Raw genomic sequence first — 26,702 nt, forward strand, 5'->3', positions numbered from 1 at the left:
TAAAGTTCAAATGGACTATGAGAATTAAAAAATTCTAAGATATGAAAATTTGATAGAATTTCTCTAAGTGTTTTGTGCGCTATTTAATTTTGATAGAGTTGGGATACTTGTAAAATTTAGGTGTTGTCTCATATTTCTTCAGTTGCTTAGGTCTATATACAAAGGAGATTCTGAGAGCTGTTGTTGAAGAGTGTCAGTGCATCAAATGAGTCCATAAAAAGCTTGATCAAAGACGTTGAAATGTTTCCTCAAAAGGTTAATGTCGTTGAATAGTCATTCGAAATTCATTTTCTCCAAATAGAATGATTTTTTGCATTCTCTTTGCCTTTGAATTCCTTTATTTGTTTCTACACGTGGTCGAAAGAAGACAAATTGCACTACCCTGAGACTGATAATGACATTTCTTCAAAAAAACGACAAACTGATTCAGAGTCTTCAACTTCTGACATAACTTTTAGATGTTTCATCCTTCAGGTCTTCATTTCTCCAGAGTCTGATTTTCATATGCTTTTGAATGAAATTCCTATTCTGATCACGATGTTGACTCTATGATTGATCTTTCTTCAGATCTTATACCAAGTCATATAAGTTTCTCATTTGCTTCAGATGCCACCTTATGTGTTCACAATCTTTCATATTTCATGATCAGAACTTCACTTAAGAGTCAAAATATAATTTTATAGTCCTAGATACTTGAACACATATTAACATATTCAATTGTTCTTATATACGTTGTTACATCAAAACATCAAAGACATTAATTTGTTTTTATCTTTTCCATTAATTTAAACATATTAATCTGCATTAATTTTTCGCATATTTAAATGTACTATTTTAAATATCAAAGTGGAGTTTAATCTCATTAGCCTAATATATAGTTCGTTTGTCTTGTCAAACAAAACTCGGATTACTTATCGCTAGTTATTGGACCAAAGTCTTTGGATAGGATGAAGAGAAAAAATATTAGAATGATCACCATTTTCATAAGATATTTTAACCATGTGTAAGGATATCAACAAAATTACTCATACAACTAAAGGAATCAAAAATACAATTGACTATTCAATAGCCCACAATTCGAAAACAACTTTGATAAATTAATGTCTAATAGTACTTATTCAGTCTAGTCTCGGTTCCTTATTAATTATTATCATTCATAAAAAAAAAAAATCGCTTTCTAAATCTGATTTATCAAACAAAACAGTAGTCAATTCAAGAAATCCAACACCATATTAAAGTGGATTATGTACATTTTCATTGATGTGCCATAACTGACACATATTTTTTTTATACCTTTCATTTTTAGGAACGTTTATCTTTGAAAATAAAATAAATATTATGTATTTTTTTAATCTAGTGATAAAATATTATGTACTTCTAATATATATATCCATTACTTTGATAATTCATTTGAAAAGGATATAATGGATCATTTTTCAAAAAGGTGGAAATACATGGAATGTTCAAACCCAACAATGAGAGTACTTTATAAAAAATAAAATTAAAATTTAAAATAAAAGAATAAGACAGGAAAATATAAGAATATATGAAAAGTATAGTTTCACCAATAATATATCAGTTTTCTGACAAAAAAAAAGTCATTGACCACAGAAAACATTCTATGATTGCTGCTAGCATTTGTATTAGTCTATATCAACACACAAAACCAAAATCTTATCTATATATATGGTTTTCCATTAGCTTCTCTAGCTGCTGCTGCATCATCACATTTCATATATTCTAAAGTTGAATCTAAATCTGAGAAAATGAAGAACAATAATTCTAAGAGAAGTGGTGTAAGAAAATACCACAAATCAAAACAGCCACGCCTTCGATGGACACCGGAACTTCATCAATACTTTGTTCAAACTGTTGAAAGTCTTGGTGGAAAAGATAGTATGTTTTTCTTCATGATCATCATGTTTTATATAGGGTTTGCTACTAATTTATTTGATGATCCCTTCAATTAAGAGATCTCATATATCTTTTCCATAATATGCTTTGTTAATCATCTTTCATATCTTTGTGTTCTATTTTCAGTTTATTTTCTTCTTTCAATCATGGTTTTAAATTGCGGTCGCTGATATGAAAGAATTATGTATAAGTATTAAGACGGTGAATTTTTTCGCTATGGTTTAACGAGTGCTAATAATTTTGCAAATTAATTTTGCAGAGGCTAGTCCTAAACACATTTTGAATATGATGCAAGTGAAGGGGTTGAGAATCTCCCATATTAAAAGTCATCTCCAGGTACATATATAGTTCATGTTCACCCATATATATTTGATCCAACCTCAATTAATTTAATCCTCATTATTAGAATATATACAATTATGCAAAACTAATTTATCTATCAATGAAATATATTTTCTTGCTCATTTTCTTTTAAAAGTAAAAATTAGACCTGGATCTTCTTCTCTTGGTCTAACATATTTTTGATAGACTATGGTTTCATAATATCTCTTTTTCATAATATGTGAATATTGGACCTGTTCCTACTTTAGTTCTATATATTCCCTTATGGAAAATTCTCTTTCTTTTCATAATGAAATCATGGGACTGAAGAAACAAAATCCAGTCTAGGGTATTTTTTGCAGTACGTACAATTACAACAGTAGTATGTGGAAACAATGATTTTGTGACTTTTCACAATTCCCATGTATATCTCACAAACGTTGATGATTATCTTCCTTTTACTTTTGATGACAAAATTTCATCGAGACTCATCTTTTATCCCATTATAAACCCCACTTCTCTACGTTGTTACTTTTGTTAAGCTTTTTCACATCGTGTGAGATGAAATTCTGAAATGATCTAGTAATAACTAATTTATTTAACTAGTTAAAAATTATTTTAATCTATGAATGTATAAAAGTGTCACTAATCCCTTAATGTAATTAAGGTATTGGATGACCCGATATACAGATTTTCATATCATATCTCATATTTGACCCTCATCTCGTATAAAAGAATGAACATCTTAAACGTGATTCTAGTAGTCTAATAATAGTGATTCGTGCGACAAATTTTTTAATAGACTTTGAGATTATTTTAGTAATGTTGCAACTAATATTGTGCATGTTCACGTTTTTATAAAGGCTAACATCCATTTGATATAGTATTTAATATCTAATAATTTAATGACATGTGTTTTTTATACTTTATTAATTTTAAAATAAATTAAATGTTGTATTATTTTTGTCTTGTGGGTACCAGCCGATGAACATATTTTTTCAAGAAATAGACTTTGAGATTATTTTAGTAATGTTGCAACTAATATTGTGCATGTTCACGTTTTTATAAAGGCTAACATCCATTTGATATAGTATTTAATATCTAATAATTTAATGACATGTGTTTTTTATACTTTATTAATTTTAAAATAAATTAAATGTTGTATTATTTTTGTCTTGTGGGTACCAGCCGATGAACATATTTTTTCAAGAGGAGTGTTAAAACATTTTTGTTTCAACACGGTCTCTAACACTTATTTTTTATTGGATAAAATTTATATAATTTCAACTATTTTATATGTAACATATTTTTAATGCGTAGAACCTATATTGATATCATATAATAAAAGAGTGAGTGTTAGAGATAAAATGTTTTTATCACTCCTATTTTTTAATGGTACCAAAGAATTCACCTTGATTAAAATCACCTCATCAAGATATACACATCTTCTTTATTAAAAGATTAAACAAATACATGATTACATTGGTTTCCAGATTATTTTAAAATGCATTTCGTGCATGCGCAATTATATAGATTAAATAATTATGTTTATATGAAGCAATTACCATAGGTTAGGTACATGGGCATTATATGCAATGTGCTAGCTTCACAAAAAAGTAAAATTTAGATACATGAAATGAAATTCTTTTCTCTTTGTCTTTCGTCAGGATCAATGAAAACAAACGTGTTCTAGCTTGCTTTTTGAGATGCTATAAAAGCACACGGCTGTATAAGCTTTAAAAAAAGTCGATTTTTTATACTTTTATATGCTTGAAAATCGGATCTACACTTCTCTTCATTTGCTAATCTTGAGAATGATTACGTACTCCTTCCGTCCCAAAATATAAGCAAAAATTGGTCAACGAAAGTTAATGTATTTGGTACAAATTTTTAACCAGATATATTAACTTTTGTTGACCAATTTTTACTTATATTTTGGGACGGAGGGAGTATATGTTACATTCTTGTTTAGGTAAAAGTATATGTTACCAAAAAAAGGAAAAAGTGAAGAAATATGTCTAATAGAAATACATTAAGAACACTATCTTTTCAATATTTGTTTTTCATTCACTTTTTTATTAGGTAAATTAAAACTCATATGAGGCTCAATACTTTATTTGAAATCTATTTTAAAGTGTGATATTCATGTTGATTTTATCCAATAAAAGAGTGAATATTAGAGATTGTTGTAGCACTAATCCTATGTTGTTCGGAAATCTAAAAGCCATACTTGGTGTAAGTGTGATTTTATTTTGCACTTAGCTTTCTTTATTCTTCTGCTTTTTAAATTTCTGAACGAAATAATTTATGGTGAAGACTATAAAATCATGTAATCCTCTAAAAAAATGTATATAATATAAAATACAAAAGTTTCTAGATAAATATATTATTTTTAATATATTATACTATGCAAATTTGCACATAATAAAAAATTGCAATATTTATTTCCATCAATAATGTTAAGAGAATGCTGGTCGGTTTTTAGATGTACAGGAACGTGAAGGGACAAACTATTCTTGCACCAACACTGGAAGAAAACAAGGCACAATTCAATCATCTTCCAATCTGCTCCAGTTGTTCACCCCAAAGGTAAATTTTATCAAATGGTGCATTTTTATTCAAAAAATCAAATGGTGCATTTAATATATGCATGTTTAGAAAAAGTCTAAATATGAACATTTTTTACAATTTCTAGTAAACTTCAATGAAATATTGAGTGCATCTAATATGAACTTCCAAAAAGTTGGTGAACTCTTACTTTTTAAAGTAAATATCAAAATTTTCTTCATTTTTTTATTAAAAACGTTAAAAGTCCACCTTTAAATCTTTTTTGGATGGTTCATATTAGACAAATCCTAAAACATTACATCTCTTCTTCTTTTATTATTATAAAACTTACTATTTTACCAAAACTAATAATAGTCCATCTCCATACCTTTTTTCAGGAGTCTATATTGGACAAGCCTTATTTTACTTTGCTTAACATACTTTTCTTTGAGATTATATATTTATATAAAAGAATTAAAAAAATCCGAAGTAAAACTGTGTGTTAACCTATTACATATATAGCATGTGAGTGTATACATCTTTAAACTAAGAAAAAAAATAGTGATATGATAGGTATGATAGTTTGATGATGTCATAGAGAAAATAAGGTGTTGATAAATAAAAAAATAGAAAATAGAATGTCCAACTATCATTGTTGAATAAGTAGGAACCTCACAAATTTTTTCAAAGGTAAACACTTACTATTTTTGGTACAATGATAGTTTGATGATGTCATAGAGAAAATAAGGTGTTGATAAATAAAAAAATAAAAAATAGAATGTCCAACTATCATTGTTGAATAAATAGGAACATCACAAATTTTTTCAAAGGTAAACACTTACTATTTTTGGTACAAAATTGAATTTTATTAGGATATAAAAAGAGAAATAAATGTAATTAATATTCTATTAAATTAGTAAGGGTCCACCTTTAAAATAATTTTAGATCTCTATATTAGATGCATCATCCCTCTTTCCTAAAATAAAAAGATGCATCCATGTTAGACCTCTTCTTTGGGATGCCTTCATGATCTACCAAAAAAAAAAAAAGACAATTATTTTGAAAATAGACAATTAATAATCAAATCTATAATACATATCCAAACTATATCAGAGACTTTGGTTTTCTCCTAATCTAAATAATTTTACTACTTCATAATGAAATATAAGTAAAAATGATAGTTGTAAAGTTGATGTATGTGGTTAAAAATGAAATCCACATACCTAAATTTTTCAATTATCCCTTTTATTTTTATTTCATTTTAGAGGGTTTGAAGATTTGCTAAATATATGTCACGACTCAGTACTTGCCTATATTAGTCCATTTCTTTGATTGATTTTCATTTCTGGTTTCTTAGTTCATCAATCTTTTTTTCTTTAGGAGCTAATAATCATTACATGCACAAATAATGAAACATTTTTTTTTATAACATTATGATTATTAACTTCTTTCACATCCTTTCATTTCCCTTCAGATCGAGGAATATCAATCAAGAACTTCAACCTTTACACAACAAAAGACTTTCACAAGCAAGTGAAACTGATCATTATTATGATCTAAATCAGGTAGTCCCTCATGCCCCCAAAATAACGGAACTTCGCATAAAAACCTAACTTTTAATGTTCTTAAACAGTATCACTCGTTAACATTTTCCTATTTTATATTAGGTAGTACCATTTCAATTCTGCTGCAAAACATTGATACGTTTTTCCTCTTTTTATCAATTCAAACTTTTCCTTAAAAAAAAATCAATTCAAACTTTTATCCATTCAAACTTTTCCTTAAAAAAAAAGGGTTAATTATGTTTCTAGTCCCTATAAAATAGCGACCTTGTAAGTTTAGTCCTTACTTAATTTTAATAGCATTTTTAGTCCCTAATTTTGTTTTTTTGCCCTGAGTATTAATCCCTACTCAATTCAAATTTGTTTAATTTATGCTTAAACTCTTAAATTTTTGAACAATTTTTTGCAGACATGTTTAGAACATTACTAAAAGTTCCTCCGCAAAAAATTATCGCAAAATTTGATTTCTACATCCAGATTTTATTACTTTTTATCTTTAACTTTTGTCGTTTTAAAAAATTCATATTTAATTCATTTCATGTCTGAAAATTCTAAATTTTAGTAAACGAACCTTTCATAGTGTTCTAATCTTGTCTCAAAAAAATCGTTCAAAAATTTAAGAGTTTAAGGATAATTAATCAAACTTTGTTTTAGCAGGGACTAAAATTATAAGTAATTTTTTTTTTTATAGGGACTAAAAATGCTATTAAAATTAAGTAAGAACTAAACTTACAAGGTCGCTATTTTATAGGGACTAGAAACATAATTAACCCAAAAAAAAAAATCAATTCAAACTTTTGAAGAATTTAAGCATCAAATCACCTAAAACCAAAGCAAGTATTCAAACATCAAATCATTGTATAAATTTATTGCTATATGTTGCAGGAGCCTGAGTCAAGTGCATGCTTTCTTAGTGACATATCAAATGAAGAAGACGATTGTAGAACTACCAACAAATATCTAAATCTACCATTCCCTTTCAGTTCTCTATTAATTCCAGTGGTGCATAGTGATCAAGGAAGAACACATTTTTCTTCACCAAATACGACAAATAATCATGATGTAGATTCTAGTTCTATAAAATCCCATGGGAGAGATTATATAAACTTGGACCTATCAATTTGAATATATATAAATATATAAGATGTAGCCTTTCACATGTATTAATACCTATCATTATAGTCTTATTAGATAATGTTATGTTATATTAAGGGTAGTTTAGTCTTTTTCATGTGTAGTAACCTTTCTGTTTGTCTTGTATTGTACGTTAAGACTTTGCAATCTATTGGGAATAGCTTCTTTTGTTCTTTCTCTCCTCTCTTCTTTTCTATGGATTCGTTATTTAATGTCATAATTTTTTTTTAAGCTATGTAAGCTATTCTTCCTCTTGAGCTTTTTGTTGAATATGATCTTCCTTTACCCTTGGTTAGTTCCGGACATTCATTCACTCTTGTAGTGACCTATCTTTCCACATCCAAAGAAACTTACAACTTTCTCTGCCTTATCCGATTCTTTACCCTTAAGTGAAGCCTTCCTAAAGTTGACAAGGTTCTTGTCATTATGTTTTAGACCATTCCTCTTAATGTAGCGTAGCATCTCACGAACAATCCTATTTCTTCTTCATTTAGTGAATCATCATCGGATTCACTTTCACCTTGCATCGAAGAACTAGCCATGGACGAGTTGGCATTTAGTGCAATTGATTTTTTTTTCCTTCTTTTTGAGATCTTCCTCACTAGACTTCAATCAAATTATCTCATGCTCATGTTCCTTGAGTTTGTCAAAGAGTGTAGTAATGCCAAGGGTATTAAGGTTTTGTGATTCCTTAATAGTCGTTACTTTGGGTTGCCAATCCATAGTCATACATCTCAAAACTTTGTTAGTGCAATCTTGGTTTGAGATGTCATTTCCTAGATTTTGTAACTTGTTAACAATATCAGTGAATCTCATTTGCATGGATCCCATTGAACTTGAGAAGTTAGAAAGACCCCCACAATTCACCATGTTGTTTTTGGCCAAAATTTTGCACTTGCCACCCTTTTGTATATATAGTCACTTACTCATAATAACACCCAAAATATTGAATCATTTGCATATATTCTCTCTAGGGTGTCCAAACCTCATTGTTCATACATTCTTCAAGATTAAACAATTTTTCTTAGAATCACTTTGATCTTTGAGTCATAGATTTCTAGAGTGCTATAGGGATTGTAATTTGGTTCATTCAAGGAAATTGATTGGGTAAATCAAGGTTAATCTAAAGTGAAGTGAATAATCTCATTCCACCTCCAAAGGTCTTGGGGGTTCTTTCTAAAGTTCTTGTGTTCAAGGGGATGCAATTGCCGGACGGAGCATCGAAGAGTTCAAGTGAAGAACTTCAAGGGTTGCACGGGTGATTGAGGATTCAAAGACATCAAGAAGCACCAATTTCAAAGGGTTTTGAAGATTGGGGAGTGATTGCATAAGAGTTGAAGAACTAGGGTAGTTTCAAGGAATTTATGTATTCACATTGTAATCAAACATTCATATTTCTAGTGGAAGTCCTTGGTGGAGACGTTTTCCATCAAGAAAAGTGGATTAGCCCGAAGCAAGGATGAAATGGCGAACCACTATAAATCTCAGTGTTTTCTCTCTTCTCTATCCTCTTTAATTTTGATTAATTGTGTATTTGATTGCTTGATAAATGGTTAGTGTAGAGATTGAGTGTGATCTAGGTTTAAACCATTTAACTTGAATTTGTTCTTTGAATTGGCTTTATCTTACATCACTTTAGATCACACTTAGTTTCAATTCATTGTCAATTTATCAAACACTTACACAATTGAGTATAATTGATTAATTGCTCTTAGGTATGGTTTAGGATTGTACTTGTTTTATAACTTGTGTGAATTTTATTAATATTAGATTGTGCTAAGATTGCTTGGAATCTCTCAATTCCAAGTGAATATTACCTTTTGTGCATAGTCTTATTAAGTTTGTCATTGCCATTGAACCTTGCATAATCCAACAAGTCGGAAATCACTTTTCTTCAAAACGCTTTTGCTACAAACTCAATAAATTTTTTATATGCTATTCACCCGCCTCTAGCGCGTATTACCTTGCCATATCGACAAACACACTCTAGAAATCTATGACTCAAAATCCACAAAGAATATTATAAGAAGTGTTTAATCTGAAGAACAAGTGGAGAGAAATGTTTGGAGACTCTGGAATGTTATTTGCAATTGATTCAGTGAGTTGGAAGGTGTATGAGTATAGCTATATATGGACAGGAGTGATAAGTGCAATATTTGTGGTAAAAACAACGACTTGATTTGAATCATAGTAAGTATGATTTGATTCAGACATATTTAAAAGGATAAATTTGGAGCTATGAAGATCGGTACGATTCAAGCAACATTTGAATCGAATCAAGTGGTTTCAGATTAAAATTGATATGATTCAAAAGGGCACAGGGGAAATGAATCGCTTCAAATAAACCAGATAAAGGTTAATACTAATCAAAGAACAGTAATATGATTCATCAAGGCAAATCACAGAACCGGAGAACTCAAATGATATGCATCAACAACTTGTGATTCGATTCAAGCATGATACAAATATATAAAAAAAAATCATGAAACGATTCAGATTGACATGCCCAACAAGAGTCAAGACCAGAGAGCACAAATGATACGAATCAAGGCATAGTGAATCGATTCAAAGGAAAGAAAAATGAGTTTTGCCACAAAATGAAACTTGACACACAAGACACTTTAAAGAATCTTAAGAACATGGATTTCTAGGTACTTTAACATATGTTAAACACTATAAAAGGAACAACAAAAATCATCAAAATATCTAGCAGCCTAATCAAACATCGAAACAAAACTACACTAAATGAATCTTCATTAATATCTACATTATATGCACTCAAAATTTATTTACTAAACATTCATAAGAATATATATAATTTTTATAATATCATTATCATAGTCAATGACTAAAATATGTTGTACGATTAACTTTCTTCTATTGATGAATTTCATGCTTCTCCATTTTTTTATAGAATATTTCAATCCATCCCTCCCATGCTTTGTTATGCATAATAATATCAACATTTGATGTTTAATTTGTTCATTAGAAAGCTAAGCACAGTCGCTTGCACACTCCCTTTTGATATTAACAACTACAGTGAACATTTTATTTTAAATTTTAAAAGAATCAGATCCTTTTTTGATAAGTCCTATAAAGTTCAATGAGTCATCAAATGCTAAATATAAATGTCTCTACCAACATGAATTTAAAACATGGTTTTACACATTCCAAGGATCCAAACAATTCAAAACTGTAATTGGATATTGTTACATCTTTCAGTGCAGGTTAGACAAGGTGACATATATAAACAGGGAAATCTATACATATTTCTGTAATAAGCATTACTAAGAAGATTACTATTGCCTCTTTGCCAATGTCTTCCTCAAGCCTCTAACGATCTTTGCGAACCAAACCAGGTTCATGACAGATAGCACCATAGGCACAACAATTATCAATATCTGCCCAATGATGTGCATTTTCTCAACCTGTTGAATGATTGAACAATATGAGATCCTTAGTTGTTAAGCATGAATAATGGTATATATACTCGTGTCTGTAGGCACAATACACTAGCATAGTAAAAAAATGATCCTTTCACCTCTACCACCCTTCTGCTCCACACATGATGAGAACATAACTTACAATTTTAGTTGTTAATGTGAGATAGATATTTAGAGAATGATCTCACATGAAACAATGGATCCATAATATGAAGATACAACATCCACAACTTTTTTCTATTAGATGGGATGAATCACATGGATCAAACGATGATATATCGTCCTACCATTTACATCTACAGTGTGTTGTGTTGTGGATGGAAGAAAGAAGGAGAACCGAACGTGACATAAGTCACATAGGTTGTATTCCAACGTGACTTATGTTACGTTAAGTATAACACATGCGTGACTTAAGTCACGTGGGGGGGATTTTGGGAAGTCCAGTTGAGAGTGAGCAATTTTTTATGGAGAAGAGCAATTTTCCTCTCACAAATGAATGGTAAGGATTGTCAAGAATAGACTCATAATGGTGTCAACCCTTCCTTTGACCCTATACTATGACAATAGCTATATAGCACAATGTTGTCCCTTTTTCTCATTGAAAAACTTAAGAAAGTAACTCTTCCACTTTTCATGTTAAGAGCCATTTTGATAATTAATCTCCCCACTTTTATACATGATAAGATGTTATGTTGGTTTCTTAACGCCAGTGTTAACAATTGAAAATTCGAAAACTGAAGTTAAGTCTAGGATAGTTTACCCCTCTGCATTTCCTTTCTATACACTATACCCCTCATACACACCCAGTTTGGGGGTTGGCCATCTCGTGCCGCTATCCAGTACTAACAACAACTTTAGTAAAATCTTTTTTTTTTTTTTTTCTAATGATACGTCTTGAAATAACCCTTTAAATTCACCCAAAACTTAACTTTTTAATGCACTTGTAATCCTACTTGAGTTTGAAATTTTAAATTCAAATATACATATATATTTTAAATTTTTGAAAGACAAATATTGAAGTCAAGATCTGCAGCTATAAAGCACCATACACCACAACTTTCAAATCCAGTGTGTGAATAGTGTAGTTACCTGATCAAAATGCAGGTATACATGGTAAAACATGTAAACGAACAGAAGTATTCTGGCAACCTGCAAATAGACCATTCCGGTAAGCAACAAGTCCAATAGGACCAAAGTTATAAGGCTAAAATATGGTTTTAGTCCCTGCGTCTCGTTTTGGTTTTAGTCCCTGGTAAAAAAAAATTTGTTTTTTGTCCCTACAAAATTTTTTGTTTTTTAAAATAGTCACTGACCCCATTTTTGTGATGATTTGCATACGTGGCACTTGATGACTGAACCCATTTTGTAGTTTTTGGTCCCTCCAGGGACTATTTTCGAAAACAAAAAATTTTGCAAGGACCAAAAACAATTTTTTTTTTTACCAGGGACTAAAACCAAAACGAGGCATATTTGCAGGGACTAAAACCATATTTTAGCCAAGTTATAATTATATATTAACATGATATGATATCTCAAAATAAGGATACTTCAACAAACATGGCAAGAGCTATACAAATATATTTCAAACTGCAGCGGTTTAACCCACCATCCAAGCAAGGAATATTACAACCCCATTGATGAGATAAGCTTTGGACCTTTTCATACCAGCTACATCGAGATACCTTCACAAAAACAACAAAAACATAAACAAAGACAAACATTACATGACATTTTAAAATTCAACTATAAGGGTCCGGGAAGGGGTCCCACCATTTGGTGTATTGTACGCAGCCTTACCCTGTTTTTACACAAGAGGTTGTTTCCAGGACTTGAACCCGTGACTTTACAGTCACATGACAACAACTTTACCAGTTGCGCCAAGGTTACCCCTCATTTTAAAATTCAACTATAAGTGCAAGATTACCATCTCAAATTGATTCCCGGAGTAGTTGCCTCAGAGATCAGGACCATGTATGTGTAAAGCTGCCCTTCCCCGCTCAACATTGAATATGCTACTGCTACTAAAGAAAACAGATGATGAATTACCTGAACCAATGTTAATATGAAGTCAAGTTAAATGTCTTAAATTGAATAAGAGCATTCAACTACATAATAAAGTTGGCTTAATATATGCAAAAGTTGAGAAGATATTATCCTTACATACTCATATCCACCAAGAGAAGGAAAATACCAAAATATCATTACAAAATCAGCAACGAAGTAACCAACAGAAACCTGTCACAACAAATATCGAACATAAGATAGAAAAACTTCTCCACCAGATAAAAGAGAATGTTGCAGGTCACAAAATGGGTTGAAATGTAGAACAATGTAGGCTATAACAATTCAAAAATTGATCTGAATCGTTAAAAGAAAAAAGTAGGAAGAATATGAATTATGAAGTTCCATTAGATCCGAACCATCCATTCCAATCGGAAAGAAAGGCGATATGATTTATATTAAATGACATAAATAATAACAGGTCCACCATATCAACAAAGGATAATAGAAGCAATAACTTCAATGATGCAACACACATCGTCAATGATAATTGAAAATAGCTTCGCAAATAAGATTAGAAGACATTATTTGGCCAAATTCGTCAATGATAATTGAAAATAGCTTCAATGATGCAACACACATCGTTTCATAATCATATCAGAATCCTTTCCTAGCTCTTTAAGATAATTTATGAATTGTCTGATTGTAATTCTTTTGTTTCAACTCTCATCATGTCATTTTGTAGTTTTTGAAAATCCATTCCGCCAAGTAATTCATCAAAATGTTAGTATTAAATCTCATGCAAAAAAATAAAAAAAACAAATGGTACTCAACTCAAGGATATGCAAATTATATATAGTCCTCACAAAATAAACACTCTCTCCTAATTTTGTTCATGCAACAAACTTGATTATCAAACTCCTCATTGCAGAATGACTTAACCACGAGATACTTTGTTTTTCACATGGCAGATTTACAGCTATTGCAAATTTATCTTTACACTCGCAATCTATATTTTGACATAAAGATAACAAGTTAAATTTCATTTTTGCGGGAGTTAAAACAGAACTATACCTTATTAGCAGATTTATTTTTAACATGACTAAATTTATAACCTAGAAACCCATGACAAAAAAAAAATATCTTTAGACTTCAATAATAGCACATACAAAAGACTGAACACAAATCATGATTCATAACATCCAAGTATATATAAAGAGAAAGAATATAGTCCACCCATAGGTTTATCTCAGATACGATATTAGTAGTGGAAGGAACTCAAGAGAAAAGATAATGAAAAAAAAATGAGACCATACTTACCCCCAATGCAAATGTTGACAATGAAGAGCTTCGAACTGTAATAGGATCGGTAGATTGGTTGTCAGAAAATAAATTTGAGCAAAACACCATGTATAATGACATAGTTGTTATGAAAATTGAATGAATAGTTGACATAGCTCTGCACAAATAATAGACGTCCATAAACATTTTGTATCATGAGAAGAAAAAAAAGATATATTTCTATCGATGGAAACATTCAGTTACCGGTTATTCCACTCAATACGTTGGATTTTCGATAAGCTGGAATAGGTCTTAAAGTAATTAGTACCAATAAGTTGAGTAAGATCATAGACCTGAAAAACAAGCAATGCAATATGTAAATCAATAAAATAGCAATAATATCTTTTGAGCATCATTCATTAAGAAAATAGAATGAGACAACACACAAAAGTGTAAATACCAGTTTGCAAGCAAACATGCCACCAATAACAGAAGTATATGGAATAAAAGAATCGGCTAGTAAATAATCCTTCACGAACAAATTAGCCTGATTCTGGTAAGATTCGAGCGACATCATTTCTTTAGATTCCAACATTGCAGCACTACCCCTTGGTTGAGAAATCTCTTATAGACTGCGTATTCTATTTTTCTTTCCACCTAAAGACAACTAGAACGTAAACAAATAGTGTTTGAAGACATGATATTAAAAAATTGAAACCCAAAAGTATGAATCATAACATCACTTACCTTCGAAAATAATATAAGTCACGGATAACATTAACTTTTATAGAAGCTGATTGTCAACAACTCTATGTCTATAGTATAGCAGAGAGACTAACCATGCAATTAAATTTTTCTTAGATGAAACCGAAGTGTTTCTAAAGAGGAAAGAAGATATGCAAAGAAAATTTATGATAAGTTTTGTTTTTCTTATAATCAAAAAACAATACAGAATGTCACACACCCAATTACTATCAAAAGAGCTATCTAGTAAATATAAAAATACATAAATAAAGGATGACAAAAAAATCATCTTCATTTAGTAATGAAATATCAGAAAATTTTGCAACAAAATTCAAAACACCATTCTAATAAACAGGATTTGAGACATCATTAAAAACTACATAAACTTTTGCTGCAACTAATAATAACACTGACATCATTCATGACACAAATCTTCCAATTCATCATTTCCCTTCTCACAAACAAAACCATTTTTATAAATTTTAATGATAAAAATAATAATAATAATAAAACATTTGTTTTTTTTTCATTTTCATGTAAAACTTCAAATTAAAATATGCAAAAGAGTAAGGAGAAAAGCATCATACCCAGAAAAATGAAAATGTGAAATGAGATTTCACGCTGCAGAGGAGTAACGATCCAATACTGCGTCGTTTTTGAAAATAATTCAGAAACGCATTTGATTGAGAATTTGAGAAAAACCCAGAAAGATGAAGATCGTGAGAAGATTGTAATAACAGAATTTTGTTACGTAACAGCAAAGTGCTAACCGCTAATTCTCTTTCCCATGTTTTTTTTTTTCCTTCAAATGTGATAGAATAATAATTATATTATTTTTTTAAGGAATTATTATTATTTACTTATTTATGTTGGAAATTTAGGTTTAAATAAAAACAGGTTTCATGTTCAACAATTATGAATCAATAGCGGAAGCAAACAAAACATTGAACATGATTATGATCAGATCGACAACATGTTTGATTTATCAAGGATATTAAGAATTAGGGTATTAGGAATACCTGGATAAAGCTTTCATGTAGTCCTCTCAACATTAACCGTAAACCGAGAGAGGAGGTGATAATCTGAAACACACAGCAAGAGGGTTAACGGCAGCTGATTTGGTTCTTCCTCAACCGGTACCTTTATGCCTCAAGTTCTCTTCAGATGGGGAGAAGAGAGAGTTTGCCGTGTACGGTATATTGGGGACCATAGCCTATTTTATATTGGATGACCATTAGGGTTTCCCATTATTCCGTTAATGGGCCATCCAGACATCCACTCATATTGAGTCCATATCCATTAATTAATTAATATTCTAAATAGAAATCTAATAGCCTTATTTCTTAATTTGATCACTAATCAACTAAGGCTCCAAATTGATAAATAGCTAATATAATTATTATAAAGATATTTGCCCACACAATATCATTGGAATATAAGTAAATATTAAAATATTCCAACAATCTCCCACTTGGGCTACATATCTTAATAATTATACCAGAGTTCTTTAGGCGCGCGTATGAATGCTATTTATCTTTAGATTTCAACTTTACAATCTGGTCCACCTCATACATTAATAATGGGACCACCGCGGCTGTCGTCACTGACGTATAACGTGACGGAACCCCGACGACCACGATATCAATGCACTTGATGACATAGATCGATATGGATGAGTGGCATGGAAATTTCATGTAATGTGATCTCTAAATCATGTCTATTTCCAACTGATCCAACTTAAAACTTTAGTGAGATCAAAATGAAGTTTGCAAATTCAATATTTGCACAAATGATACAAAAATGGTTATAACAATAACAACCTCTTAAACTTTATTTCTGCAGAAAATCATAACATAAAGTCTGTATCAATACCAAAACAAAAGTATAGAACATAAAATGAAAGAGACTCCCACTAATCCAAGACATCCTTAATGACAACAACAATATGAAAGACCTTAGGTGTCAAGTCTTTGATTAATGGGTCAGCTAGCATAAAGTTTGTCTCTAATGTTCTATCATTTAACAACAATAATTTATAAGTTAATGAATCTTATCAACTTTGTTATTAAAACATTATATGACTACATTATGTCACTAAATAACTTAAGTGGTCTTTCAGTGCCTTTTTATTATGCAACCAAGTGACATAAATACTTACAGTCATTTCCTGAGTTAGGATGTCTATTATATACAAACATCCAAAAGTCAGATTCTAACACACTAATGATCTCCAAATTGTTAGATCTCTGATGTGAGCATAAGCTCTCTTGTTCTCTTTAATAATCCTTATGGTTGCCTTTTCAACAATTCAAACTTTGAATTGTTAAAGTATCTGTCAAACAATCTAATTATATGCGTTATTTCCAAATGCGTATAATAAGATCATACATAAGAATCCCATAAGTAAAGCATAAGAATATACTTAAGTTTCTGAATTCATAAATTTCCTAATAGGCAATATTTGAGACTGAAAAGTCTCTCTCGGTGATTATAGTCACCCATAACTTATTATGTCAATATATTTTCAACTTTATTGATATAAATCTTTTGTGACATCTGAAGGATACCTTGAGAGTAATCTCTAAGTATCCAAAACTTGATACAAAAGAAGTGTCCCCAAGATCTTTCGTCGCTAAACTTTCGTTAGAGATTTTCTTGGTTTCACGTAACATATATCATTGTTGACTAACTAAAATATAATTGACACATTAAACTTGAAATATAAATTTACTCCACTGAGCTTACTAAATCCACAACTCTCCATAATATTATCTCAAAACCAAATGAGATAATTACTTTATGAGAATTTGTGGTAACACTAAAGAGACAAATTTCTTAACTCATAAGTGGACTTCATGACTTTGCAAACCATCTACTTTGTATCCATTGACACAAAAGTTTTCTTCAGTTGCACCATATTGTATCATTAATGTTGCCATTAATAAACGTTGTATTTCCATCCATCTTATGTAGCTATAATAAGCAAACTAGTATCATGACTGTCCTAATAGAGTCTTTCGATTAAACCAAGTAGAATTTCTCTTTTCAGTCAATTCTTTATGACACTAGAAGCCCTAGTTCTTCAGGGTGTTGAGTTTGAACTATATGAATTAATTTCTTAACTTGATTGAGAGGAAGAACAATAATGGCCTTATGAGGATCCAAAAATACTATAATAGTAACTACATGAATTAGTTTAGAACTAATTCTTCCTCATTCAATTTTGTTCTATTACCATATCTCTCCCCCAAACTCAATATCCTCAAGAAAATTTAACAATTTATGTCTCAAAATTTCCTTAATTTGTGGGACGAAAAATTTATAGTATTCAAAACCTTAAACAATATAGAATGTCACAATCATAACTGAATCGACTCTAATAATTGAACTTAAAAGACACATTGAATCATCATTTGAAAATAAAACTCAAAATATCTTGATTTATTCAAAGAGAAATTAAAACAAAAATTAATTCAAATAATGATTCACCAAATTGTCTTTTAAATACAAAAAATAAGCTAATAAAGACAATCTAAAAATAGTTCAAAGATGAATAAAATAATCTTTATCGACTATGTCCATTCTAAATTGATATATCTTTCAACATCATTGGACATAAATCAGTCAAGACTACCTTTCTTTATTTGCCCTTATCTTTTGAGGTATTTTTCTGAATGAGCACCATTTTATTTTCTCTTGCTTCAACCTTTCCTTATTTGCACACTTTATGAATTGATCATTTAAATGATCATTTCTAACTGTAACAGTTATAAACTTAATTGTGCAAATAGAATACTATATACTGAATTCTCGAACAAGTCATATGATAGTCGAAATTACTGAATTTTCGAACAAGTCATGTGATAGTCGAAATTATAGTGTCTTAGCAAGATTAAATATTTACATAATGTGCTCCTAACATTTTCTTTGCCTAATAATCTTAATGAAATACTCACTCTCCAACGAGAGCTTGTCTTTCTCTATATTGCTTTTGAAACCACCTTAGTTTAAGCAAAGAAAATATGACAAAAAATTTGTTATCTTAAACAACACCTCTAATACATATGATATTTCAGCTTTATGATCTCACGTGACCTATGAGATTTGGCGCATACTCACTTGTCAAACTTAATTCTCACATTAGTTGCTGAATTTTTGAGAGAATGTGAGTTTCACCAACCTTATTTAAGGTCTAGATCCAAGAACAATGTAAATATTATTCTTTAATTCCTAAAGGAACTTTTAAGAGTTAAAATTTAACTCAAATTAACAGATACATAAACTATATTAGTTTAAAGAGAACAAGAGTAGTAAAAGCACTCACCAAAATACCTAGTGCACCATCAATATCAAGTCTTTAAACAATGATATCAATTGCTAGTGGTATTTTACAGCAATGATCAAACAATGACAATTTACTTTAACAAAGAATAAATTCTTATAATTGTCGTGTGTTTACCATCACAAGTGTAGATGTAAACTCTTAAATACTTGAATGAGTTTACATTCACACAACATTAGTAGACATGTCAAAATTAATTAATTGTAAGACATGCACAATTGATTCTTATTTGTAAATTAAAAGACAAAAAACAAGATACCAAGCGCACCATTAAAACACAATCTTTTGATTGCTAAGAATTAATTGCAAGTGGTACTCTCAATGCAATGATCAAATATTGGTAATAAGTCCTGTCAGATAATGGGTGCCTTTTGACATCCTCATTATCCACATGGAAAAACTTAAGAAGTCTTGTCAGGTAATGGCCGTCTTTTGACATCCTCATTACCCACATGAAAAATTTAAGAATTACCACATATTTAACATCACAAGTTGTAAATTAAAAGACCCAAAAAAACAAGATACCAAAGCACCATTAAAACACAATCTTTTGATTGCTAAGAATTAATTGCCAACGGTAATCTCAATGCAATGATCAAATACGGTAATAAGTCCTGTCAGACAATGGGTGCCTTTTGACATCCTCATTATCCACATGGATAAAACTTAAGAATTCCTGTCAGATAATGGGTGCCTTTTGACATCCTCATTATCCACATGGAAAACTTAATAATTACCTCATATTTACCATCGCAGGTATGTAATTATCCGGCCAAGCTGTGCCTTCCTTTTAGCCGACTAAAACAGCTCGCATGAACAATTCCATACTACATCTTTTGTAATTCCAATTGAATCAAATCTACGCAACAGAGGTTACTTTTGCAACTTGTTGTTTCAACCAAAACAACCAAAATTACTAGACAATTCAATAAATGAATTTAAATGATGGTCTTAAATTTACATGGCAGATGGGAAATGTCTTAAATTTACAAGGCACTACCGACATAATGTAGGCCAAATTAGTTCATTATGTTGCTAAATAACCATAAGGCCACTCAACAACTCTTAAGTGTGAAGACAAATTCACAATAATTGAAAAGAAGATGCAAGTCCCAAAAAAAAAAAAACAACACCAACATGTGTATGACAATGCATTTACAAATATCACATAAAAGCGACAACAAAAATAGCATGAAATATATTCAAAATGCATGATAAGACAAAATATTGTAGAAAACTTAATAACAATAAACTCTAACATCATAATCATGCTATAAGAAAAATATTCAATTTCAAAACAAAAGAAAATTGAATCTTATACACACCAAAATATTAATGTCACAATTGATTCGCATATACCAATTGATTCTTTACGTAAAATAATGAATAACTCTAGACTCAATTATTTCCTAAATAAGGAAATATGCTTTATGTTTATAAATAAACAAACAAAACTAGAATTATTATTTCTCAAACTTTAAAGAACCAAATTCTTACCTTATGTACAAAAAAAATGCTCCTAATATTTTGAAATTCATTATTAAAAGGCAACAAATATATCACAAATATATTTTAATCTTTATGTGCCTACTTTTCGAAATAACTTTTATGTACGAAATCTTGGTGAATCAAAAAAACTAATTTCAAATGAAAATTAAGCTGCAAGATATGATAATGATATTTGAAAATCATGCCAAATCAAATCCAAATACTTATTTGTTAACAACACATTTATATTTATTACACCTGCTACCAGAAAGATATAACAATATAAAAAAAACTTTATAAATAAGTCAAAATGAAAGATTTGATTTCAAAGTAAGGAACCGATACTTAAATTCAAATTAAATAGTTATCATATCCATATTCAAATCCTTATTTTGAAAAAACGTGCATATACACCAATCTTTCAGAGATTTCAATTGAAAGTTTTTTTTTAAAACAAAACAATCCACAATAGATTAAAATCCCCTAAGATCCATAGTGGAAACAAAAGTTTGTTAACAAATTAATCAAAATAAACAGTTTGTTAACAAATTAATCCATATTGAAAAAAACGTATCCCATGTGGCCACTTGTCTATAAAATGAAAAATTTATATATAAGTTATCTTAATTTCACATGAAATCAATTAACCAATTAACGTGAAAGCCAAGACACATTATGATCCACAGAAGTTGGGAAAAAAAATATCCAAAAATCCCACACAAAAATTGGATTCACAAAATTAAGCACAAACCACAATATAGGAAGGAACAATTACGCTTTATCAGCTATAATGTTATACGCTGTTAAGCCAAAAAAAAAGTTTGCAGGCGTACTTTTGAGGTACATACAGGAAGCAAAATCAATCGGAATTTTCATTCAACTTTATTTTTAAAATAAATAAATTATCAATATAATTTTCTTATAAATTGATAACTACAAGCAATTAACAGTTCAGGAAAAAAAAACTGGATTCAAAGGAGTGAAAAATTGTAGAATGATATTCCACATAAATCTTTAATCCAAGTCAAGCCATTAAAATGCACATACGATTGAAAATAAAGGGAAAAGAATAATCCCGATGGTCGGTATGTATGAAACGTTAGACCCAAAAAATAAAAAATTAAAACCGAGATTTAAAACCCCAAATTTAAATTACGGTTCAAAAATTCACTAATTTTAAATTAGGGTTCATGCAAAATTTGGGAACAGAACGCAAACTTAGAATCAAAACCATGGATAAATCCCAATAAATCAAACATGAAGTGGCTCTGATACCCCTTGTTGGAAATTTAGGTTTAAATAAAAACAGGTTTCATGTTCAACAATTATGAATCAATAGCGGAAGCAAACAAAACATTGAACATGATTATGATCAGATCGACAACATGTTTGATTTATCAAGGATATTAAGAATTAGGGTATTAGGAATACCTGGATAAAGCTTTCATGTAGTCCTCTCAACATTAACCGTAAACCGAGAGAGGAGGTGATAATCTGAAACACACAGCAAGAGGGTTAACGGCAGCTGATTTGGTTCTTCCTCAACCGGTACCTTTATGCCTCAAGTTCTCTTCAGATGGGGAGAAGAGAGAGTTTGCCGTGTACGGTATATTGGGGACCATAGCCTATTTTATATTGGATGACCATTAGGGTTTCCCATTATTCCGTTAATGGGCCATCCAGACATCCACTCATATTGAGTCCATATCCATTAATTAATTAATATTCTAAATAGAAATCTAATAGCCTTATTTCTTAATTTGATCACTAATCAACTAAGGCTCCAAATTGATAAATAGCTAATATAATTATTATAAAGATATTTGCCCACACAATATCATTGGAATATAATTAAATATTAAAATATTCCAACAATTTACTATCACATCACACTAATTATTGGGAAATTCTAACTTGTACACAACCCCAAATTAATTTCATTTGAGCACACACTCGATGAAAAAAAAAAAAAAGAGAATGGATTTGAATGATGTGACTAAATAATTTTTCTTTAAATTTTTTACATTTGTGTTTGTGACCAAATAAATTTGATTTGGGTTTGTGCCTATGTAAGAATTACTCCTAATTATTATACTAATATTAAACAAAAAAAACTATATATGTACCTATATACTCTATGAAATCTAGAAACTATACACATGAAAACATATTCGTATGAAACGTATTGGATAATGATACTCCACAAAAGTTTATGAATACAAATAATGTTGACAATGCCTTTCTTTTTAACGTTCTTTCTAACACTCATTATTTTATTAGATTAATCACCATCAGTCATAAATTATAGAAATAGAACTCACGTAAAATGGTAGAATATATTTTAATTTCATCGATAAAAGAGTGATTATTAAAAGGCTAAATTGCATTTTTGGTCCCTTAACTATTTAGGTAGTATCGCGTTGGTCCCTTAATTAAAATTCGATTTATTTTGGTCCCTTAACTTCTCTCGGTTACACATTTTGGTCCTTTCCGTTAGTTTTGATTTAAAAACGTTAGGTTTTCTTCATCTTCTTCTCCTCTTTTTCATCTTCATATCATCTCCATCAACCTTCAACAACAAGAATCCCAGAAAAATTTCAGAAGAAAATGAAGAAAACTTAACCTTTTTGAATTAAAACTAACAAAAAGGACCAAATGTGTAATAGATAGAAGTTAAGGGACCAAAATAAATCGAATTTTAATTAAGGGACCAAAGCGATACTACCTAAATAGTTAGGGGATCAAAAATGCAATTTAGCCTTATTAAAAAAAAAGTACTTTTAGTATTTCTCTTACCAATGAAGTATAGAAATTAATTTTTATTTTATTTATAAAAAAATTTCTATCGAATACATAGAAATATTTATAAAATATTAGAAAATGAAAATGTAAAAAATGTGAGATTTTCTACGAAGATTTTTGAAGTATTTTATATTAATTCTATAATAAAAAATAAAAAATATTGCGTCAACTTGATGTGTGTCAATCTTTTTTACTATTGTCTATCTCGAACCATGTAATCAAAGCATTTCTAACTTGAACCATTAATGTATTTATGAATTGATCGATTGGTTTAGTATCCAAATGTTGAAAATAACAATTGAGCAAAGTCAGCTGGTTTCAATTGGTTTAAACATACAATAAATTCGACAAAAATCACAGGAAAATTGCTCTTCTCACTACAAAAACTGCTCACTTGTAATCGAACTTCTCAAAATGACATGTGTGACAAGTCACGTAGACATTATAGCGTGACTTAAGTCACATTGGATTACAACCTACGACTTAAGTCACGTTCGATACATCCAGCGTGAGTTAAGTCATGTGGCGTACCTTTATAGATCAGACATCATCTTATCTCTTCGTTCTTCCTTATTTCTCATCCTAAATCTATAAAAAGTAAAAACTCTTTCAAATCATCCAAACCCCAATTTCTTTAAGTTCAAATCAACCAACACTCCATTAACAAGTAAATTTTCATAATCAAACACCATTAACATTTTATTTTATATGTTAGATTTTTCCTCTTAAATTAGAAATTTTTTAGTTTTAGGGTTTGTTTAAATTTTGATTTTTTTTTGCAAAAAATGATACAATGTTTACATGTAAATGACTTATGTTGTTTGAATATATTGTTGCATGTTTATGTTGTAGTTTTGAGTTTTAGGGTTTATGTATAATTTGCACTTCAAGTGTTTGATGAAATGTTTGAATGAGTTTTTCATTAATTATTTAATTTCTTATGTTGTAGATCTGAAACAATTGACAATTTGCCCAACGCTCAAGTATGATTCAACGGTGGAAACTCTTATTTGTTCAAGGTTCGGGACAATGTCACGTTAAAATATCTAAAGTATCAACCGAAGGAAATCAACCAAGGATTTAACCCCGGAGACACAAGGAGGGTGGAAGACGTTTTGTATGGACGTCCCGGTAGGGGTGGGAATGAGCCTGGCCGAGCCGGGCTTTGCTTAAATAGGCTAGGCCTAGTTGAAAAAACTAAGGCCTAAGCCTTGGCCTTTTACCTATCAAAGGCTTTATTTTAAGCCTGACCTGACCTTTTTAAAAGCCAAGTCTGGCCTATTAGCTTGTCTAAAAGCCTAGTTTGTATTATAAATTGCAAACAGAGTTTGTTCATCAAATTTTTTTCCTTTCATTTGTGCAACATACTTAATATAGAAATAAACATTAATTAGATACAAATTAAACTAATAAAACACAATTGGTGTGAGCAACTCTTCGTTAGATGAACTTCATCTGATATATGAGAGAAATAGCAAGAGTTGTGTTGTATCCCAAATACAAAATAAATAAATAAAAACTGAAATAATAATAATTGTGGTACGAGAATTTGAAGGATCAGTAATTCTTTCTGATATATATATATATATATATATATATATATATAAATGTGGAAAAATGTAATATACTTATATACGGGTCGGCCTGATAGGCTTGATAGGCATTTTTTATAAGCCTAAGCCCAGCCTAATTAAGTTAATAGGCCTTTTAAAAAGCTCAAGCTTGAATCATTTATTAAACGAGCTAGGTCGAGCCGGGCTTTTAGTAGGCCGAGTCATAGGCCCTTGATGGGCAGCCTGGCCTATTCTCACCCCTACGTCCCGGGTTATTGCAGTCCGACAAGATAATGGTCACATACGACGACTGTGTGAGGAGCATGTTCTCCGTATTTCGTCAGCACTACATATTCCCGAGGATTGAGATGGATGCAACGTTGTTGAGGTCGCCTGAAGATATTCTCAAGAGTTTGATTCTGCTACAAGATTATGTTTAGGTAGCATCATTATTATGTAGTGTCTTTATTTTGTTGGAATTTATGTTTAATTAATGGCAGTTTGCTGAGAATGTTGATATTAAAGTGTCTTATACTTAGGGTAAAGGTTTGCAAGACTATTTGACAAACTCAAAAGAATAAAGAGAACACGACACATGTATTTTACAAAATCAACTTTATAGGTTTCACATTGAATTCCTTCGTATAGGATGAGTGTGACGAACGAGAATGCACTTGTAAGATGTTGTTTTGTGCTTGATCATGCTCCTTAGTCAATTGAAACTTGTCAGTTGGCAGGGCAGTAGAATTAAGTTTAAAAGAATATATTGGAATGCATTCATGTTTGTCGTTACTCATCTTATATGAGTGAATTCGATGTGATAACCTATCAAGTTGATTTTGTAGAATACATGTGTTCTCTTCATACTTTTGAGTTTTCAAATAGCCTTGCAAATTTTTACACTAAGTATAAGACACTTTAATACCAACATTTTAAGCAAACTTTCTAGAATTTAATTTAAATCCAACATGATAATGATACCACAAAGTAATGTAATATAACGTTGATGAAATAAAAACTAAATAAAATTGTGTATTTTTGGAGTTTGTTACACATACTTATGCAACTTTATTCAAATTTATTCAACTTTATTCAAATTTATTGAAAAGTACCTAAATGTATACTAAAACGTACCAAAATGTGCAGCAAATCCAAAAACATAAAATAACATCCAAAAAATATGACATTATTACTAGTCATTACATTTAATCATCTTCCTCATCGCTTAAGTCAATTGGGTTGTCATCGACGGTTCCTTGGGCGCCTACTTTTGGCTGTGGACCAAAATAACACGTTCTTTCACTCCTTCTCATCTTGTTGAAATTGTACATTAGCACATTCACATTGCTTTTTTTTTTTTTTCCGGATCCTTCGCATTCGATGTCGTACCATGTCATGGTAGTTTTTGCTTTCTTCTTCTCAACCTCCTTTTTCAATTGAGCATCACCCTCTTTCTCAGACATATCTATACCATGCAAAAAAATAAATGGTCAAACCTATGGACGGACCTGATGTAACATCCCGCTCGTCAGCTAATGGAAATTTTACCTGTGAAATGTATCAGAGGAAT

The 26,702-nt window shown here is 30.3% G+C and overlaps 2 protein-coding genes across 3 annotated transcripts; one reads left to right on the forward strand and one right to left on the reverse strand.

Moving 5' to 3' along the window:
• The first annotated feature begins 1,607 nt into the window (after nucleotides 1–1,607).
• On the forward strand, nucleotides 1,608–7,654 carry LOC146937677 (uncharacterized). Of its 2 annotated transcripts, XM_085751875.1 has the most exons (6): nucleotides 1,653–1,896; nucleotides 2,174–2,250; nucleotides 4,721–4,735; nucleotides 4,775–4,824; nucleotides 6,257–6,347; nucleotides 7,230–7,654. In XM_085751875.1, the coding sequence occupies exons 1-6, from the start codon at nucleotides 1,767–1,769 to the stop codon at nucleotides 7,467–7,469; spliced, it is 603 nt and encodes a 200-aa protein (XP_085608001.1). In that variant the 5' UTR covers nucleotides 1,653–1,766; the 3' UTR covers nucleotides 7,470–7,654. The 2 variants fall into 2 exon arrangements, with proteins under 2 accessions (XP_085608000.1, XP_085608001.1); XM_085751874.1 differs by having other exon boundaries at nucleotides 1,608–1,896; nucleotides 4,721–4,824.
• Nucleotides 7,655–10,625: 2,971 nt separating this feature from the next.
• LOC146937678 (uncharacterized) lies at nucleotides 10,626–15,660 on the reverse strand. The gene is made up of 9 exons (XM_085751876.1): nucleotides 15,535–15,660; nucleotides 14,664–14,860; nucleotides 14,468–14,556; nucleotides 14,243–14,381; nucleotides 13,082–13,156; nucleotides 12,846–12,967; nucleotides 12,528–12,603; nucleotides 12,011–12,070; nucleotides 10,626–10,906 (listed from the first exon to the last, which is right to left on the reverse strand). Exons 2-9 carry the CDS (start codon nucleotides 14,796–14,798, stop codon nucleotides 10,778–10,780), a joined length of 825 nt encoding a protein of 274 aa, XP_085608002.1. The 5' UTR covers nucleotides 14,799–14,860; nucleotides 15,535–15,660; the 3' UTR covers nucleotides 10,626–10,777.
• Between the last annotated feature and the right edge of the window lie 11,042 nt (nucleotides 15,661–26,702).

This window comes from Medicago sativa, chromosome 3, assembly GCF_051527215.1.
Source record: "Medicago sativa cultivar Bolivia chromosome 3, Bolivia_mono, whole genome shotgun sequence".
Classification (NCBI taxonomy): Eukaryota; Viridiplantae; Streptophyta; class Magnoliopsida; order Fabales; family Fabaceae; genus Medicago; species Medicago sativa.

Bases quoted from the DNA above. Each gene is read 5' to 3' on its own strand.
- LOC146937678 (XM_085751876.1), bottom strand. From the start codon at position 14,798: ATGTTGGAATCTAAAGAAATGATGTCGCTCGAATCTTACCAGAATCAG. The intron at 14,382-14,467 runs GTAACTGAATGT...TTATTTGTGCAG, and splicing joins CGTATTGAGTGGAATAACCG to AGCTATGTCAACTATTCATT. The intron at 12,071-12,527 runs GTGGGTTAAACC...GTCTATTTGCAG, and splicing joins TAATATTCCTTGCTTGGATG to GTTGCCAGAATACTTCTGTT.
- LOC146937677 (XM_085751874.1), top strand. From the start codon at position 1,767: ATGAAGAACAATAATTCTAAGAGAAGTGGTGTAAGAAAATACCACAAA. The intron at 1,897-2,173 runs GTATGTTTTTCT...TTAATTTTGCAG, and splicing joins AAGTCTTGGTGGAAAAGATA to AGGCTAGTCCTAAACACATT. The intron at 6,348-7,229 runs GTAGTCCCTCAT...TATATGTTGCAG, and splicing joins ATTATTATGATCTAAATCAG to GAGCCTGAGTCAAGTGCATG.